The 18,570-nt window shown below is 47.8% G+C and overlaps 1 protein-coding gene across 1 annotated transcript in view; it reads left to right on the forward strand.

Moving 5' to 3' along the window:
* The window catches only part of EHD4 (EH domain containing 4), a 76,525-nt gene that overhangs the window by 43,106 nt on the left and 14,849 nt on the right, over positions 1–18,570 (forward strand). The window contains exon 4 of the mRNA XM_084885495.1: positions 16,423–16,835. Coding sequence (XP_084741621.1) covers positions 16,423–16,835 — 413 coding nt within the window. The remainder of the gene's footprint in view (positions 1–16,422; positions 16,836–18,570) is intronic.

An 18,570-nucleotide genomic window follows, 5' to 3' on the forward strand; every position in this document is an offset into this window, starting at 1 on the left:
ACAGGGAGCCCTGAAGGTTCCACCTGGACCTCCTGGCGTGTTTGTTCTGGGGAAGCCACCTGCCGTCTAAAAAGTCCACCCCCCTGAGGCCACCATACTGTGAGGGAAGCCCAAGCTAGGCAGCCTCCGCCTGTCTCTCTCCCCCCCCCCCCCCCGAGACTCGAGTGAAGCAGTTGTGTGGGTGACCAGCTCCAGCCTCAACTGCCATCTAACTGCCTTCTCATGGCAGACCCCAGTCAGGAACCACCCAGCTGAGCCAGCCAGCCCTCAGACCTGAGGAAACAGCACGTTGTTTGAGCCACTAAGTTTGTTTGTTTGTTTGTTTTAATATATTTTATTGATTTTGTACAGAGAGGAAGGGAGAGAGATAGAGAGTTAGAAACATCAATGAGAGGGAGTCATCGATCAGCTGCCTCTTGCACACCCCCCACCGGGGATATGCCCGCAACCAAGGCACATGCCCTTGACTGGAATCGAACCTGGGACCCTTTAGTCCTCAAGCCGACGCTCTATCCATTGAGCCAAACCAGTCTCGGCTTGAGCCACTAAGTTTTAAGGTGACTTGATAAAGCAACGAGTAAGTGGCTGAGTGGGATTCAAACCAGACTTCCTGGTTCCAGATCATGTGCTGTTAACCACAAGGACATAAACCAGGGATACGCCACCCCAGACACCCCCCCCAAACACACACACACACACACACACACACACACACACACACACACCACCAGCAGCAGCACTGGGGAAGGGTATCATGTGGGCCAGGTTTCCATGTAATTGGTGCTTTCTTCTTACAAATACCACATCTCTTGGGGGTTGTCTTTAGCGCCTTTTAATGGTAATCTTTGGGAAAGACAGTGCCCACTGTCCTGCATTCTCATTCAGAGGGCAGGGCATGGGGAAGAGGTGTGCTTACATTGAAATCTGCCGTGCACTGCACTCTGCTAGGTTTTTGAAGTACACACTGTGTCAGGCACCAGGAGCTTTAGTTTTGACAGCAACAGAGTGGGTCCTCTATGCCTTCCTCGAGCATACCCTGGGCAAATGCAAGCAGAAGCACAGACTTGGAGGAGACACTGGCTGAGTCCCACGTCAGGGCTTTTCCACTTTACATGGGTAGTGAGAAGAGGTCTCTGCGGAGTGGCATTTAGGCAAGAAGGGACCGGCCTGGCAGGGAATTGGGGGAAGGGCATTACAGGCAGAGGCCAGTTCGGGAAAGGCTGGAGAAGTGGTGGGCAGGGAGGTCGGGCAGGCCTGCTAATGCTGGCCTTAGGGAATTGTGTCGATTTTATGCTGAGAGGAACAGGAAGCCATTGAAGGATTATCTCTTATTACTTCTTGATTACCCAGAATTATCACTATGAGCATCCGGATGTTCTTGTATTAGGGCAATACCAGAATCAGCCCTGGGTCTGTCTCCGTTTCTGTGGGTTCATTTGATTGGTTGATTTTCTCTTCCCTTGACACCATGCTGTCTCTGTCATTTCTTCTGCCCATTCTCAAGTCACCTTCTCCCCTCAGCCCCCCCACCGCCCTGGAGTCAGTGAGGCTGCGCGTGACGCACTGAAGCCTGGAGCAGTGACCCTTGGGCCACGGGGATCATATGCTACTTTCTGGCCTCAGGATAAACAGTTAACACAGATTACTCCTGGGAGCTCTGGGATGGGCCCAGAAAATTGGCTGTGGGGGGGTCCTGATGCAGGAGGTCCCCGCTTTGAGGAATCTGGGGTAGCACTGAGCCTGCCGGCTCCTATGTACTCTGCCACCTCAAGCCAAGTGAGAGAAAACATGATCACAGACTTGGAAAACCCATCAACATGGACTTGAGCTGTGTCCCACACCTCACTTCACCGGTGTGAATGCTGCCCTCGGGTGACAGGACCGAAGATATAAGGGAAAGGGGGGTGTCTCTGGGTGGGGTGAGGGGCAGCCCAGCACTGAGACTGGCCAACATCCTCCCGGGTGAAGGGACTAGGGCCCCTGCCCTGCAGGTGACCAGGTAACTGCTATTGCATTAGCCTCGTGGGCATAGGCCAGCCTGGACTGATCCTGCAGAAGTGCCTGATCCCACACACCCTCCCCATGCAGGGCACTGCCGATCATTGTTTTCTTTCTCTTGCTTTGTGTTTGCCTGTGCCTTCCCTCGATGTAGGAGCACCCGAAACCCTTCTAGACTTCTTTGGAAAGTAAGATGTTTAGCAACCCCTAAAGAAAAATAAAGAATGAATTTCTTAAAGATTTCTCATTCACATTTTCAAACATTTAATAACTTCCCTGCTCTAATGGGGACATTCTTGTTACACGGCCGCCATCCCTATTGTTACCTGGCAAAGCCCTCTTTCCCTAATCCATGGGGCAGAGAGGTTCTCTGGGCCGGAGAGGGGCAGTATGGTGCCAAGAAACACTGGCCTGAGACATTTTTCCATTTCCTTGGCTCTCCCACTCATAGCTGGAAAACCTGGGCAAACTACTCCACCTCTGTGAGCCTCGGTTTTCTCCTCTGTAAAATGGAGAAGGCACTTTCAGTCACAGGGTTGGATCTTGTGAGAAGCTGGGTAATCTGTGCCAATACCTAAGTGCTCCGTAGACATGAGCCGGGAGGCACACTGAGTGCGAGGACCGCGGAGTGGATGGAAGCCGGGTTTCTGCACTGGTGTCCCACAGGCGGGCATCTTCACCAGGTGGAGGTGGAAACACACTGAAAATAGTGGTGCTTTCAGGGCATCTGGGTTTTCCAGGGAAGCAGAGGGGGCAGGCCCAGTGCTACCCCAGATTCCTCTTTTTACTGTGGTCCCTGGAGAAGGCTGACCTGAGCTCAAATCCTGGCACCTCTGCTTCACTGCGGGACCCTTGCAGGGTTGTTTGGAGAGAAAGTGAAACAATGTGTACAAACCATTGAGTCCTGTTGAGGGAGATCTTTGCTCAGGTCATGGAACGGGATGGTCCTAGCATAGACTGACCAGGAGGATCGAAGGGTTGGCTCAGCCAAGTATCTGAGATTCCCCAGAGAGAGCAGATGGTGGTCAAGTCCTGAGACTCAGTCAGAAAAGGACTTGGCTCTTCCAGGGACCCAGAAAAGGAGGGAAGGGGGTAAAGGAAAATTTTGGCCTGGACAGCAGAGCTGTAGAAAGAATGCCTAGAGATGCAGGTGGCTGAAGAGAATAGCCGAGAGGGGTGTCCTCCTGTGGCCCAGGGTCCCAGCTCTCATCCGTTTCCAATCCTTCCTGCCAACACCCTCTTTCTCATATCTGGAGATATTTCTCAGGTGTGCCGTGACCTAGTTTTCCTCAAGAAGCCTCTAAATCGCCTGGATTCTTTTCGTCTCTTTCTCAAAACCATCTCCTGCCTGATTCCAGATCACGATGCAAAGCATAAGTCAGACCACTGAGTCAGGACTTCACCTTTCCCAAGTGCTCTTCTGGACCACTGCCTCATGCTTAGGATGAAAAAGTCAACTTACAGAATGTTAGTGAAGAGTGTCTGTCCCACCCACACCCACTCCTCTCCCAGGGCAAACCCGCCTGCAGTCTCCCAGGCTTCCTCCCCAAATGGGATCCTCTGCACACTGCTCCGCACCAACCTTTCCCCCCTTAGCAGGAACCCTCGGGGCACCTCCATGTCAGGACTTGAGCGCTGCTTCCTTCTTTATTCCCTCTGATAAGATGTGCCCACATTAATAGCTGGTATCCTTGGATGGATGACACTCTGGCTGTTTCTAATCTTTTGCTGTTACACACAGCACAGTAATGTGCAGGTGTAATTACAAGATTCACTCCTAGTAGAGGGATTGCTGAATCAGAAGGAACTGTGGTCTTTTTACTGTGTAGCTGATGCCAGATGCCCTCTCCAGAAGATGTAACTATTGCATCCATCAAGGCAGAAGTGCCTGATCCGCACACCCTCCCCACGCAGGGCACTGCCAATTATTCTTTTTTTCTTTATCTTGCTTTGTGATTGCTTTATCTGATAGGTGGATGCCATCTCATTATAATTCTAATTTTCATTTCTCATTATTAGTGTGGTAGAGCATCTTTTCATATAGACAGATCTTTTCAAAGTGTTTCCTTTCTGGAGGTACTATTGGTAACTGCATGGACTTCTACTTAGTAAAACAAGTGACTCATTTCTTTTTAATAAGGAACCCAGTGTGGACTCACACGGTCCCCACTGACTTGATCTGTCTTTCCTTCTGTGACATAAACCCAGAAATAACTATCTCTGAGTAATAGTTTGGCTTTAGGAGCGGGTTAGCTGATAATTCAGTGGCTGGAGCTGGACTTCATGACTGGCTAGTTTCCAGATGCTCACAGAACACTCATGCAACTCTGGGAAAGTTTAAAAGGAGGAACAGGGCAAGGCAGGGCGTCCAAGGTCAGAAGGTGCTTACAAGCCCTTACAGGCTGTTGATCCCAAATTTGTCATCCTCTTGGTTTAACAGTTCTCTCTAGAAAATTGTGGCTCGAAGAAACATTATTTTTTTGCCCTTCTGAACTACAAAGTGACAAGATTGAAGCCTCGCTTGTAAATATTTGGCCTCATCACGCTTGGGTGGAGTCTGTATACTATTGGCATTTTGCCCCAAGAAACCCAGTGCAAGTACAGACTGACTGTCTGATTTATGGACGTATTGTCTCAGACTTTCTTGCCCGAGGTACACAAAGCCCACTTGAAAATGAGGAATGGGCAGTTTCCCTGTGCATTACACTTGATTCCTGGATTCGATTAGTTATAATAATAGAAGGTTGAATGTAATGACCTCTTCAGCATCCTTGAAAGTCTCAAAATTCTATGACTTTTTGTCAGATCATTTCTTTCAGCATAGAGTTGTTTAGAACTGAGTGACAAGTAAGTTAAAATTCAGGGCAACTAACTATCCCTATGGAAACATGAAGGACCTTCAAACCAGCCCAAAATGTCACAGGACATGAGTCCAGTGGAATGACTATGATAAAATGAAACTTGCTATTTGGTAATTTTGTCATTTGGATTTAGTCATTGAGTATTCCTGTAGCCACTTAAACAGTTTTGCATTCTTATACTGGTACTGTAGCTAGTTGATACCTATACAGACACAAAACAGATTCTCCTGAGAACTTGACTCTTTATTTTAGAAAAGCTTAATATTTAGAACCACCATATATAATCTCTTTCTTTTTTTCGCCGCATATAACTGAGATCTGGAAGAACACCCTCACTGGTCATTGGACCCATCAGATAGAGGTAGAAGCTAAGAGCCGGCAAAGTGAAATGGCTGCGCCAGGCCCCGGGACCTGCAGGATTTTTCTTGATAGATTTTCACCAACTTCTGTCTCAGGCAAAGAGCCAAAAATGCCTTGTAAGTTACTGTGTGTTTCTAGGCTCAGTCCTCTTAACCTAATTTTTAATCTGAGATGGAAAATAAGATAAGAACGCTAATTTTCCCTTTTACCGGGTCACTGACCAGAGGCAGCAGTGTTCCTCGGGTTAAATGTTCAAGTGGAGCCTTCCTCTGACCCCGTCCGAGACGTGGTGTGAATCTGTGATGCGAGGGGCCTCCAGGGTCACGTGGCCCCATCTGCCCGCCGTTATCTTCACAACATCCTCCAGAGGAAGGAAAGACAGGCTGTGGCGTTGGCTTATTTATTTTAGGAGGAAACAGGCACAGAGAATTATTTCGCAGGGTCTTGGACTACATTCCAAAGGAGAAGGAGTGGGGAGAGGAGATAGTGGATACACAACACCAAGCCCATCCCGGGACAGGCTCAGTCCTAGATTTCAATTGTGATATGTTTAACGGCCAACCCCCTGCAGGCCAGGCACAGGGGGGCCGGGAACTCTGTTCCTGTAGGGTTTATTCATAACCAGTGACCTTCTCCCCGAGGAGGCCATTGCTAGCTGAACACCCTGAGGGAGGCGACACTGAACCTCCACAAAATGAACTCCGGACCCTGTGCAGACGCGGAGGCCACAGGTTTGTCGTCTCCAGGCAGCCTGTGGATCTCCTAGATAGGCCTTAGCATCAGCCCCTACCCACCTACACCCTCCGGGTCTGGTCACCTGGGAGGCAGGGGGAGGCAGGTAGACTGAGGAGCTGAGTGTCTGGGACTCATTTTCACACAGCTGATGGGGCTGCCTCTTGTCCCAGGGTTGTGTAGTCGCAAAGACGCTACTTCGCCCTCACTGTTTTTTGAGGTGGCCATACACTGGAAATCCAACCCCAACCACTGTGAACACCATCGTAGAAGAAAAGGAACTCCTCCCTCAATGTTGTTAACCCAGTCGCCTACGGACCACTTATTTTTACTCTGTGAACGCTAATTTTCCCTTTTCCTGGGCTTATCTTTCCTTATGACAAAAATAGTATATAATCATTGTAGAACACTTAGAAAACTACTTTTTTAAAAAGGTAAACAAAGAAGAAAATAAACGTGATCCCTAATCGCACCATTCTGGTATACCTGTGGTACAGTGCGGTGGGTAACGGCACAGGCTCTGGGCCCCGTCCCTGGGTTTGCATACGGCCTCCCCCGGGAAATAGCTGTGTGCCCTTGGGTTGGCTCTTTGGCTTCTCTGGGTCTCTGTATCGGGGTAATAACAGGATCCGCCTCCCGGGGTTCTCGTGAGGATTGCAGGAGAGTCTGTCGATACCACGCTCTCAGAGCAGTGTGGGAATGTCGATAGGGCCCAGTAAATATTTGCTGCGAGTATTTATTTTTAGTATTCTACACCAACCCCATTAGCACTTTCAGAAACAGCCTTTTCCAGTTGCAAAGTAAACTCAGCCTGGAAACAATACAAGGACTCTTTGCACGTGTTTAACTGAAGCAGCTGTTATTCTTAACTGAAGTGACTATTTTTGAAAATATATATTTAATACCTGAGCGATCCCAGATATTTGATGTTTATTTTTAGTCAATTTGTACTTGCTATATTTAGTAACAGCCTTTTAAAGAAACAGTACTATTTAAGTAACTAAATCCTCTAACTTGCTTTAAAAAAAAATCAGTTACACTTCTTATTCATGTCAATTCACTTCATTAAACCAAGTTTATTTTATTTTATTTGTTTAACAAGGGAATCTACCCTCTAAAATTTTTTTGTTGAGACTTACAGAGGTCTTCCATTTCTCCCACTTTGCCCCCTCCACCCGATCTTTCACTCCCCAACCCAGTCCTTTACCACATTATTGTCTGTGTCCATGAGACTCTGCATATATGTTCTTCAGTTAATTTATTCCAGTCCCTCCCACCCCCTACCCTCTGAGATGTCTTAGTGTATAATAGAGTATTATTAACTGTAGGCACTGTATTGTACAACAGATCTCTAGAACTTACTCCTCTTTCTTACCTGAAACTTTCTGCCTATTGAATAGTAACTACCTGTTATCCTTGCCAGTGGCCCCTGGCAACCACCACTCCACTGTGTGACTCTGATATTGACTGTTAGATCCCTGATGTAAGTGGAAGCATGCAGTGTTTGTCCTTCTATGACTGGCTCATTTCCCTTAACGTAATGTCTTCCAGCTTCATCCATGTTGTGCATACTGCAGAGTTTCCTTTTTTAAGACTGAATAATATTCCACTGTCTGTATACACCCATTTTCTCTATCCATTCATCTGTCAATGGACAGTTAGGTTGTTTCCACATCTTGGCTATTATATGTAGTGCAGTAGTAAACATGAGAATGCTAATATCTCTTCAAGATCCAGATTTAAATTCGTTTGGATTGCTGGATCATATGGTAGTTCTATTTAATTTTTCAAGGAATAAACCAAATTTATTAAAAACCTATTATGTTTGATAGTAGATGCTGGGTGTCCAGCGTTGAATGAAATGAGAGGTGGGGTGTCTGCCCTTGTAGAATTTCTGACTTGTAATCACCAAATAAATATATCACTATCTATATATATAAAAAGCTAAGCAACCGTCTGATCATCTGACCGGTAGCTATGACGTACAATGACCACCAGGGGGCAGACGCTCTGACCGGTAGCTATGATGTGCACTGACCACCAGGAGGCAGATGCTCAACACAGGAGCTGCTGAGCTGCAGTGACTTGGCAGCAGTGGTTCTCGGGTGACACACCCCGGAATCAGAGAGGAGGGAGCCCAATCCCAGGGAGCATTACCCAAGAACTGACCTCTTACAATCCGGGACCCCTTGGAGGATGTCAGAGAGCTGGTTTCTGCATAATCCCTGCAGGCCAGGCCCAGGGACCCCACCTGCCGGAAGGGCCCTGCTCACTCCGCAGACACCCTTTGAGCTAGGATGCCGGCTGGCCAGGGAGGGACCATGGGAAGTTCACTCCAGGGCATGCCTGGCCCATCTCACCCAGACCTGCCCTCTGGCCACCTTCTAATTAATTTCCTTTCAATATGCATGAATCTGTGCACTGGGGTATTAGTAGAGTATGACTGCTATGGAAGAAAAATTACAATGCTATAAGAATATGTATAAACAAGTGCTGGTTAGGATGTGGAGAAAAGTTAATACTAGTTCACTGCTGGTAGGAATGCAGACTGGTGCAGCCACTATGGAAACAGTAGGGAGTTTCCTCAAAAATTAAAAATGGAACTGCCATTTGACCAGTGATCCCACTTCTAGGAATATATCCTAAGAATCCTGAAACACCAACCAGAAAGAGTATATGCACCCCTATGTTTATAGCAACATTATTCACAATAGCCAAGATCTGGAAACAGCCTATGTGCCCATCAGCAGATGAGTGGATAAAAAAGTGAAATACTATGCAGCTATTAAAAAAAAAGGATCTCACCCTAGCTGGTTTGGCTCAGTGGGTAGAACATCAGCCTACAGACTGAAGGGTCCCAGTTTCAATTCTGGTCAAGGGCACATGCCTGGGCTATGGGCTTCATACCCAGTAGGTGTGCAGGAGGCAGCCAATCAGTGATTCTCTCTCATTATTGATATGTCTGTGTTTTTCTCCCTCTTCCTTCTTCTCTGAAATTAATAAAAACATATTTTAAACAAAAGGATTTCTTACCCTTTGAGGCAGCTTGGAGGGACCTGGAGAGTGTTGGGGGAGGAATGTTAGCTGCCAGCTCCAGGGGGTCAGCCGGGGCCTGTCAAAGAGGAGCAGTCTGAGCAGAGTCCAGCTTGGCCAGTGGCCTGGCCACCCCAAGAATGGAGCTGGGGGCATGGGAGGGAGAACCTGGCCTCAGTCCTGCTGTCCTTCATTATCTTGCATCCTTTTATTGATACAAGTCTTGTTTAAAACTCCTGTAATTAGAATCTTGGCTCTGGGAACAAAATGAAGCTTTTTCTTTTTTTTTTTTTCTGTTCTATTAAAACTATTCTGCCAAATTTGCCTCCTAGGGCCCCCACCCTATATTTACCTGAGCCAGGGCTACTGTTCCAACCTCAGATGCCATTTCCTGGTGGGTCCCTGTGGCCGGGACGGAGACCGGTTTCCACGGGGCCGTGACGGAAGCCCTGATTGGGTGGAAGGGGCCCTTTCCTTCCTGCCCCCTCCCTCAGTTCCCAGAACGCGGAGCCAGCAATGCCAAGCGGGATCTTCCACGGGACAAACACTCTTTCCCAGCTCCCGGGCTATAGGGCTTTGGGGGCTTTTTGCAAAGATAGAAATTATATTTTTAAACATTGGACTGATTACATCTGTTTTGTTCCAGGCTAATAAAAGTTCCACTGGAAGATCTTATAGAACTGAAATGTCCATAATTAAATGAGTAAATTTAAATATATTGAGCACCATGGAGACAGTTCTATTATTATGTTGATCCCTGCACACACACTGGTACTTACATATATACATACATGCATACATAATATCTGCATGCATGCTCACATGTATACACACACACACACACACTCAGAGCTTCCTTGTCCCTAACCCATCACCAAGAGAGGCTGTTTTCACACAGCAGCCAAAGGCAGATCATGTGAAATTACACGACTCTCAAAATTCTAATGGATTAGCCAAATTTTAACATTAATTTCTTTGATTAAGGCTGATTTCAACTAAAGTGTAGGGTTCTTGCTTCAGCTAAATTCAACTGCATGTCAGCCCGGATTAGTTACATGGCCCCTCGATGAACAGATTTTATCTTCCAGGTCTTTAAACCAGTTTAGCAGCTTTTGGTTCTTTCTTTCTTCCCTCCCCTATCTTTCTTTTCTTCTTTATTTTCCTCTTTATTTCTTCTTTACTTTTTACTTTTTAAGTCAATTTTATTGAAGTACAGGATGTAATAATGAACTTATTTTAATTGTATTCAAGTTTTGACAAACTTGCGTACTTGTGTTACCAACATCATCATCAAGAAAGAGAAACTTTCTGTCACCCTGAGAAGTTCCTTCTTTGTTCACACCACTTGGCAGTCCGTCCCAGCCCCACCCTCAGCCACAGGCAGCTGCTGATCTGTTCCCGGTCACTGTGGCTTAGCTCTGCCTGTTCCGGGGGTTTAGATTAAATGGACTCACACAGTGTGTACTCTTGTGTCTGGCTTTTCTCACCAGCATGTATGATATTTCTGAGACCCACCCGAGTTGCATGTGTCAGCTTATCGCTTTAATTCCATTGTGTATAGTTTATCTGTTTACTGTCTGGGACATTTGGATTGTTTGCATTTGAGGGCTATTATGGGTAAAGCTTGCAGTCTCCTTTTATAGCTGTATGTTCCTCAGCAACAGTTTCAGCTACATCCTAGGCACTTGGTAATTATTAATTAATCCATTCTTTACTTTTGTATCTAACATGTTTCATTAAATTCCAAGATATATTTCCAATTTCTAGAGAGGTGTGTGCCAAAAAATGGTTTCGAGCCAAATCAGGCAACGTTTAATGCACTTCCACAGAAAACATCCAGTCCTCGGAAGCGTTTGCGGAGACCCGCTCTCGGTGAGCACTGTGCGATGCAGAGAGAGCAGTGAGAAGGGGCCCGCCGCCAGGCGTTCCAGGCCCAGCCAGGGAGACGCCTGAGAACTAACGCAGCACCGTCCTCTGGGTGCTGTGCGACCTACAAAAGCCCAGGAGAGCTGGGGTGGCTTCTCCGAGCGCACAGCTTGGTCTCTGAGGCTGGGTCGGAGCCGTGGTGTGTTCACTCAGAAGTGGGCACCGGGTGGACAACGCATGTCTGCACCACAGACAGTCAACTCCAAATGCGGACACTGTGTAGGCCAAACAGAGCAGCAGCGGGGCCACGTTCAGTCTGAGGACCGCTTTTACGTAGCAGTCACAGCCCTGCTTCGTGTTAAATGGGACCTGGCCACCTTCTGTAACGGAATCTTTGGGGAAATCCACTACTCTCCCCTTACAGAGGACAGCGTACGCCCTGCCTTATCCCAGCCAGCGTGCTTATTATACACTGGGCTTTCTCACGCCAGGAAGTAGCTGCGATAGAACCATGGATTTCTCTTAGGTGTAACCTGGGTCTTTAAAGCCAACTGGTAGAACTCATCCGTTTCACAAGCCAGAAAAGAAAGGCCGCGAGCTCTGTTTCTGAAGCACGAGCGGCTCTGCGCAGGCGGTGTCTTCTGCTCGCTGTGTTCTGAGCGCCGCCCCTCGCTTGGCTCATGCTTCGTTGCACTGTCACCTTTACGCTAATTAATTTTGTTTCTCTCCCTGGTGGCAGACCGTACTTTGCCAAGCTAGACACCCTTCAACAAATATTTATTGCACCTCTCACCATGGACCAGGCACTGGACACAAAGATTTTAAAAATAACTAGTAGATAACGTTTTGGAGAGCTTTCTAGGTGCCAAGATGATTCTAAATGTTTCCACATATGTTAGCTCCACAGCCCCGTGAGGTATGTGGATAATATTATTAGCTCCATTTTCCAGATGAGGAAAAGAGGCACAGAGCGGTTAAGTAGCTTGCCCACGTCTCAGAACTAGTGAGTAACGGAGCCAGGATTAGGTCCCAAGCAGCCTGGGTCCGAAGCCCACCCTGAGAACCACTGTCTTATACAACCATGAGGAAGACATGTCCCTGCAGTTAGAGAATTTGTGGTCTCAGAGAGCCCTGTCATCCATCCGATGATAACTCACTGTGAGGGGGGGTGGCAGGAGCGTAGCAAAGGGCTCGGGAGCTCAGAAGAGGGAGCAGTGGAGTCCACCTGCAGCCGAGGAGCGAGCAGAAACAATAGTACTAGCTCAGACTGATTGAAAGGTTCCCACATCTCAACACTGTATTGCACACAATAAAGGCATTTCCTCATGAAATCACTCACTAACCTGATTTTACCGATGAGAAAATGGGGGCTTAAAGAAGTTAAGTAGCATATAGCTTAATCAGTTCTCACCCACGTTTTTTGAAGAATGAGGAAGATTTAGGCTAGATTTCTAGATCCTAAGCCAGAGGGGAAGGGCTTGCCAGCGCCAAGCCCCAGCAGGAGCAGTGATAGTGGAGCTTGCGTGAATTTTAAAATCCATCTTCAAATAAACAGATTCAAAGTCTGTGTGTCCTCAATTCCAAGATGCACCATCTAACCATCTATTGGTAACTTTTAATAATAAAAAGAAACCACTTCAAATATGTTTTGTTTTGCTGACCAACTATAACACAGACATATCTGCAATCCATGCTTTAGTTTCAGTCCAAGGCAGTGGTTCTCAAACTGTACCAGGCATCGAGCTCAGCCAGGGAGCTTATCACATGCAGGTCACCGAACCCGAACACAGGGATTGGATCCTGTGCTTCTGGGAGGGGCTGGGAGGCCACGTGTGAGCAGGCCTCTTGATTCTGGTGCAGGGCCACGTTTGAGAATCAGTGGTCTCTGGGTCGCTGTTTTCCTTCTGCCTTTATTCAGGCAGACTGAGCATCATAAATTAAATCATTCCTTAAAAAATCAGCCAGAACTTTTTGGTAGATAGGGATTCGGTGCCTATCTTATATCGTGAAAACAGAAAAATTGAGCAGAACTATTCAGCCTTAAAAAGGAAGGAAATTCTGACACATGCTGCAGCATGGATGCACCTTGAGGAGATCATGTTAAAGTGAAGTAAGCCAGGCACAGGAGGACAGTGCTGCACAGAGTTCCAGGTTGGGAAGATGAAAGGAGTCCTCGGCGTGGATGGTAGTGGTGGTGGCACAGCCACATGAAGGTACTTAACGCCAATAAATAATAATAAAAACCAGGGTGGGGGCTGAGTAAACCAGCCTTTCTCAGCTTTGATAATTCTGATTTCTTCTGAAACACTGATCTCTTCACCTTAGATTGTGACACCTGATGTCTGACCAATGGTCCTTTTGCACCAGCTCAGTGACAAACTCCTACCTACCTGCCTGCACCGCTCTAACCTTGTTAAGCTCTCACTATCTTAGAACAAGAGAATGTGCCCGTGCAGCCATTCTGGAGATGAGTAATGGTTCACTTATAATAAACTTACATCTGACAGTCCGGTGCCCTATAACTTTTTATTGCACCAAAGTGTAGGAATAAAGTTTTCTTAAAAAACATTGGAAGTGCCGAAACCGGTTTGGCTCAGTGGATAGAGCGTTGGCCTGCAGACTCAAGGATCCCGGGTTCGATTCCGGTCAAGGGCATGTGCCTTGGTTGCGGGCACATCCCCGGTGGGGAGTGTGCGAGAGGCGGCTGATCGATGATTCTCTCTCATTGATGTTTCTAACTCTCTATCCCTCTCTCTTCCTCTCTGTAAAAAATAAAATATATTTATTAATAAAAAATAAAAAATAAAAAAAATAAAACAGCCGGGACCGGTTTGGCTCAATGGGTAGAGCGTCGGCTTGAGGACTGCAGGGTCCTGGGTTCGATTCTGGTCAGGGGCATGTACCTTGGTTGCGGGCATATCCCCAGTGGGGGGTGTGTAAGAGGCAGCTGATCGATGACTCTCTCTCATTGATGTTTCTGACTCTCTATCTCTCTCCCTTCCTCTCTGTACAAAAATCAATAAAATATATTTTTTTTAAAAAAACAAACAAAAAAAAAACATTGGAAGTAACAATTAGGAACCCAAATTTAAGTTAAAGCTTAAACACATGTGGTGCTATCAGGGCCAACCCTGCGGCCAGGGGGCCCTCGGAGGAAGAGATGCTGTCTGCTTGGCTGACCTTGCGTGTGCACCTGTGGGGACAGTTACGGGAGTGGCAGTTTCCTTCGGTGCTGATTGTAAGAAGCAGGCAGAAGTCGGAAATTGTTGAAGGGGGGCAGTGGGGGAATTACTTACCAGTCACGGCCCTTGGTAGCACACCAAAGAAGCTGATTCTGGCTAACTTAAGCAGGAAATGAATTTTCTAAAAGATCAGGTTGTTCACAGAATGAATGAGAAGGTTGGAGAACTAGGCTCAAAAGCTAGCTTAGGAAGCCACCGCCCCTATGAATGAAGTCTCATTCTCCTCCTCCCTGTGTCTGCATCATTCCCTCAAGATTCAGTGATTCGCTATGGTGGGAGGTGATGGTTGTCTGGTTCCAGACCATCTGTGCCCTAAAAGGTGTTCAGAAAATGCACATTGTGCACCCAACACAGATACTCTTTGACCTGTTTCTGAACCTCCAGTTACCTGGTTTTGGTCACAAAGGAGATCAAGTGAGTTTTTGGGTCAGAGAGAGGCCAATCATCTCCACTGGAAAAGCACGTTCACAGGCAGGTTCTGGTGGGCGGGTCCCAGCGGCCTTCCCAGCTCCCAGGAACAGCGCCTCCATTCGTCTGCTGAGCCGCCACCGGGACCTGCGGCTTCTGGCCCACAAGCCAGTCCCCAGTGACAGAACCACTTACTCTGTGTGTTCTGCCTCACAGGGAAAGAACTCAGAGTGAGAGCTTGACTCCGGATCTTTACATGCTGCTGAGTGACCCGTTGGATATTGTTGTTGTTTTTTCCCTCTGTTCTGCACTGGCTGCTGACAGCAATGCAGTAAACGTGGGCCCACACTCTGAGGACTTTTGTCCGCGTGGTCCCCAGGGAATCGGGAGTGAGGCAGAACAGAGAAGTGAACCTCCCGGCCCGGAGCACACGAACGGTGCTGATGACAAACACCGCTCCGGGCAGCAGCTTCCTCCGGGAGGAGGCTGAGTCAGGGGCTTCGGCATTGCTGAACATCTTCCTTTTATATTAAAAATGTGTCTGAGTCAGTTTGCTCCTCCAACTACTCCCCTTACACCTGCTCTTCAAATTTCATGGGAAGTTTAGTGCATGGACTCCTTTATTTCTGCCTAATAGGTCATTGTCCTCTAGCCACTTTCTCATCCGTCTTAGATCCCTCACTCCCAATCTCCCAAAACGGGTGTTAACATTTTTGTATTTCTGCTGCAGTATGCATCCACAGGCAATTGAGTATTTCTTGGTTTTGGTTTTGCATTTTACCTGAATGCTATCAGACTGTACATATCCTTTTGAAACTGATTTTTTTTGGTTTTTATGCACCAATTTTTTTGGAGATTGGCCTGTGTTGACAAGTAACAATCTAGTTCATCCTCAGTGCTGTATGGTAGTTTATTATATAAATAAACTAGACTTATTTATGATTCTTTAGACTTGTATGCATTTGGAAGTTTTCAAAATCTAAAACAAGAGACACACACACTAAAGTAGGAGTCAAGAAAGATGCCATCCAGGCTCTGATTGGCTGCACTGAGACTCTGGTTCTGAAGTTAATCAGATTGAGATTAATAATAAGCCTCCTCTTATTAGCTTTTTTTTTTTTTTTTTACGGGACTCTGCTCCTCGGGGAAATCCTGCAAGGTTGAGCACAGGCTGAGAGGAGTGTTGATTTAACTGCATGATGTGAAGTGTGTTGGCACGTGGCCAAAGCTAACTAAACAGAACCTGTGGTGGGCCTAGCCTCTTTAAAATAGCAATTGGCAAGAGACCATTTCATAGAATGGCTGTGAGACATAATTTTTTTTAATATTTACAACATCCTTAAGATATAAATAGCCCAAATGATAAATCTTGGTCACAATTTCAGCCAGCCCAACCTTTGACCTCCTTAACACTCTTAAAAACTTGGGTCAAGAAAAGGCAGTTCCTCTCCTGTGCTTACCGAACACCAGGGGGTCTCCAGGTGGCCCCTGGGTTTTCTTTCTTCTCCATCTCTGGTGCTCCCAGAAAGTGAGAGGCTGGGAGAAGTAGGAGCTTTGGACCCATGGCCTGTGATTTATAGAGCCATTGATCGTCTTTCCATCGCCCCAAGGACCGTGCTAGGGGAACAGGAAACTTGTGAGGACTCGATGAGGTTCCAGATGTGGAAGAAAGCAGTGCCCAGGGTGACTGAGCCCCTTTCCAATCCGTTTCTTCCCACAGAAGGGCTCCTGGGAGCACCAGGGTTAACAAGATTCACCCACTCCCAAGGCCCCGTTTGAAGTGATTTTCGGGGGGAGGCCTCCAGCTTGGAGACGGGCCCGCTCCCCGGCCACTGCTGGGGGACCAGTGAGTCCCAGACTCTGGTTACCTGTGTCTCCCACACGCAGCAGTGGCCGCGCTGACGTGCTCCTCTCTCGCCCAGGGTACGACTTCTGCCAAGTCCTGCAGTGGTTCGCTGAGCGGGTGGACCGGATCATCCTGCTCTTCGACGCTCACAAACTGGACATCTCGGACGAGTTCTCGGAGGCCATCAAGGCCTTCCGGGGCCAGGACGACAAGATCCGCGTGGTGCTGAACAAGGCCGACCAGGTGGACACGCAGCAGCTGATGCGTGTCTACGGGGCCCTCATGTGGTCCCTGGGCAAAGTCATCAACACACCCGAGGTGCTGCGCGTCTACATCGGCTCCTTCTGGGCGCAGCCCCTGCAGAACACCGACAACCGCCGGCTCTTCGAGGCCGAGGCCCAGGACCTCTTCAGAGACATCCAGAGCCTCCCCCAGAAGGCGGCCGTGCGCAAGCTCAACGACCTCATCAAGCGCGCGAGGCTGGCCAAGGTAAGCGGCCCGGGCCCGGCACAGCCTCAGGCAGGGCCCTTCCCGCGCTCTCAGAGAAGGGGGTGCCCCGTGCCAGGGACTTAGGGGATGAACTTGCCAGAGGTGAGAGGAGAGCCTTGAGATTGGTGCCCCTGTTTGAATTCTGGCTCCTCGCTCTCTAACCTTGGCAAGTGGCCTTACCCCCCAACCCTATTTTCTAATCTGTAAAGGGGAGCTAAGGAGGTGTTAGTGACCTATTGGCATGCGGCATTTCTCTTCTCCAGTGGGTACAGCTGGACTTAACCTTCAGGGTACTCGATACCCAACATTATTTTCTAATCAAGGCTGATAAATCACGTCATAGCCTTTGCAGATTTCAAGATTTTTTTTCGAACTACTTTAAAATGCACATGGGCATATTTAATTTACCTGTCATTGTGGAGAGCCTAGTGACTCCAGATGCAGCTGTTCTCGGTCATATAAATAAATAAAAAGCTGAGCCCAGCCGGTGTGGCTCCGTTGGTTGGGCATCATCCTGTGCACCAGGAGGTTGCCGGTTCAATTCCTGATCAAGGCTCAATCTCCAGTGGCAGCCGATCGATGTTTCTCATCAATGTTTCTATATTTCAATCTCCTTCTCTGAAATCTGTATAAACATGGGGGGGGGGGGGAGAAAAAAAGAGCCAGGAGCTCACTGGGAGGGCCAAGCATGTGGCACTTTTTGCCACCCTTGAGCATTGGCCGCCCTCTGCACGGGCCAGTGTGGCACAAAAGACTGCCTGGGACAGGCCCGGGAATAATGCGGCCTGTGTAAACGGGGGCAGGCAGCAGTCAACTTGCTGAGTTTACTTCTAGGAAAAAAGCTTGTCTTCTTTTTTCCTTCCTGAGAATAGTGCTGGCTTGTTCCTTTTTGTGAAGAAACAAGTTTAAAGTACAGCTGGTCCAGCCCGGGCTTCTCAGTGCCAGTGAGCTCCGGGGGCGGCACCAAGCTGTGCAGGGGCCGGGAAACAGTGTCGGGCGGGTGGAGAGCTCGGCCAGCGGCCTGCGATGCCTCCCACTTTACACGTCTGCAGTGGCATGGCCACTGGTGAGCTTGTTGTTGCTTAAACAGACACGGAGTCACCTGACTCTGTGTCCGTTTTTCTTTTTGCCGTATTTACATTTCTTAAAAATACTCTTAGATTTTGGTGTGTCCATCTTTATTTCTCTTGATCCAGTCTTCCTTTTGCAAGTCAACCCTCGCAGAGGGCCTGCCGTGTTCCAGAAGTGTTATGGTCTGGGTGGACTGTGTTGTTTTGTCTGATCCAGTCAGTACTTGCACAGTCAGGCACTGTCTTCATTTCTCCTGCTACAGGGAGCTAACGCTCAGAGAGGCGAAGCCACTTGCCCAAGGCCTCATAGCCTGTAAGTTGCAAAATATAGATTTCAACCCCAGGCAGTCTGACTCCTTGTTCACCTGAAATCCAGCGCGGACGGCATCCATTGCTCCTCAACAGTTGTCCTTGCTGATCTGCCACTGTTTGTTCCTTCAAATTCTCTATCCACAGAAACCTACAAAAGTTTAGAGGTTTATCGACCTGACATTTTGAAAACCTGTAGTGGGTATTCAGATGTCATGTAAGAGGTGTCAGAGCTGAGTTGGGGTGTGGAGTGTGTCTATTTATAGAACACCATAATGAGGCAGAATTCATGACACATCCAAAAATAAACGGGGTGTGACTGTCCGGCCAGTTCTGTGGAGATCAAACTCGAGGTG

Source organism: Pipistrellus hanaki (assembly GCF_964339955.1).
Source record: "Pipistrellus hanaki genome assembly, chromosome: 1".
Classification (NCBI taxonomy): Eukaryota; Metazoa; Chordata; class Mammalia; order Chiroptera; family Vespertilionidae; genus Pipistrellus; species Pipistrellus hanaki.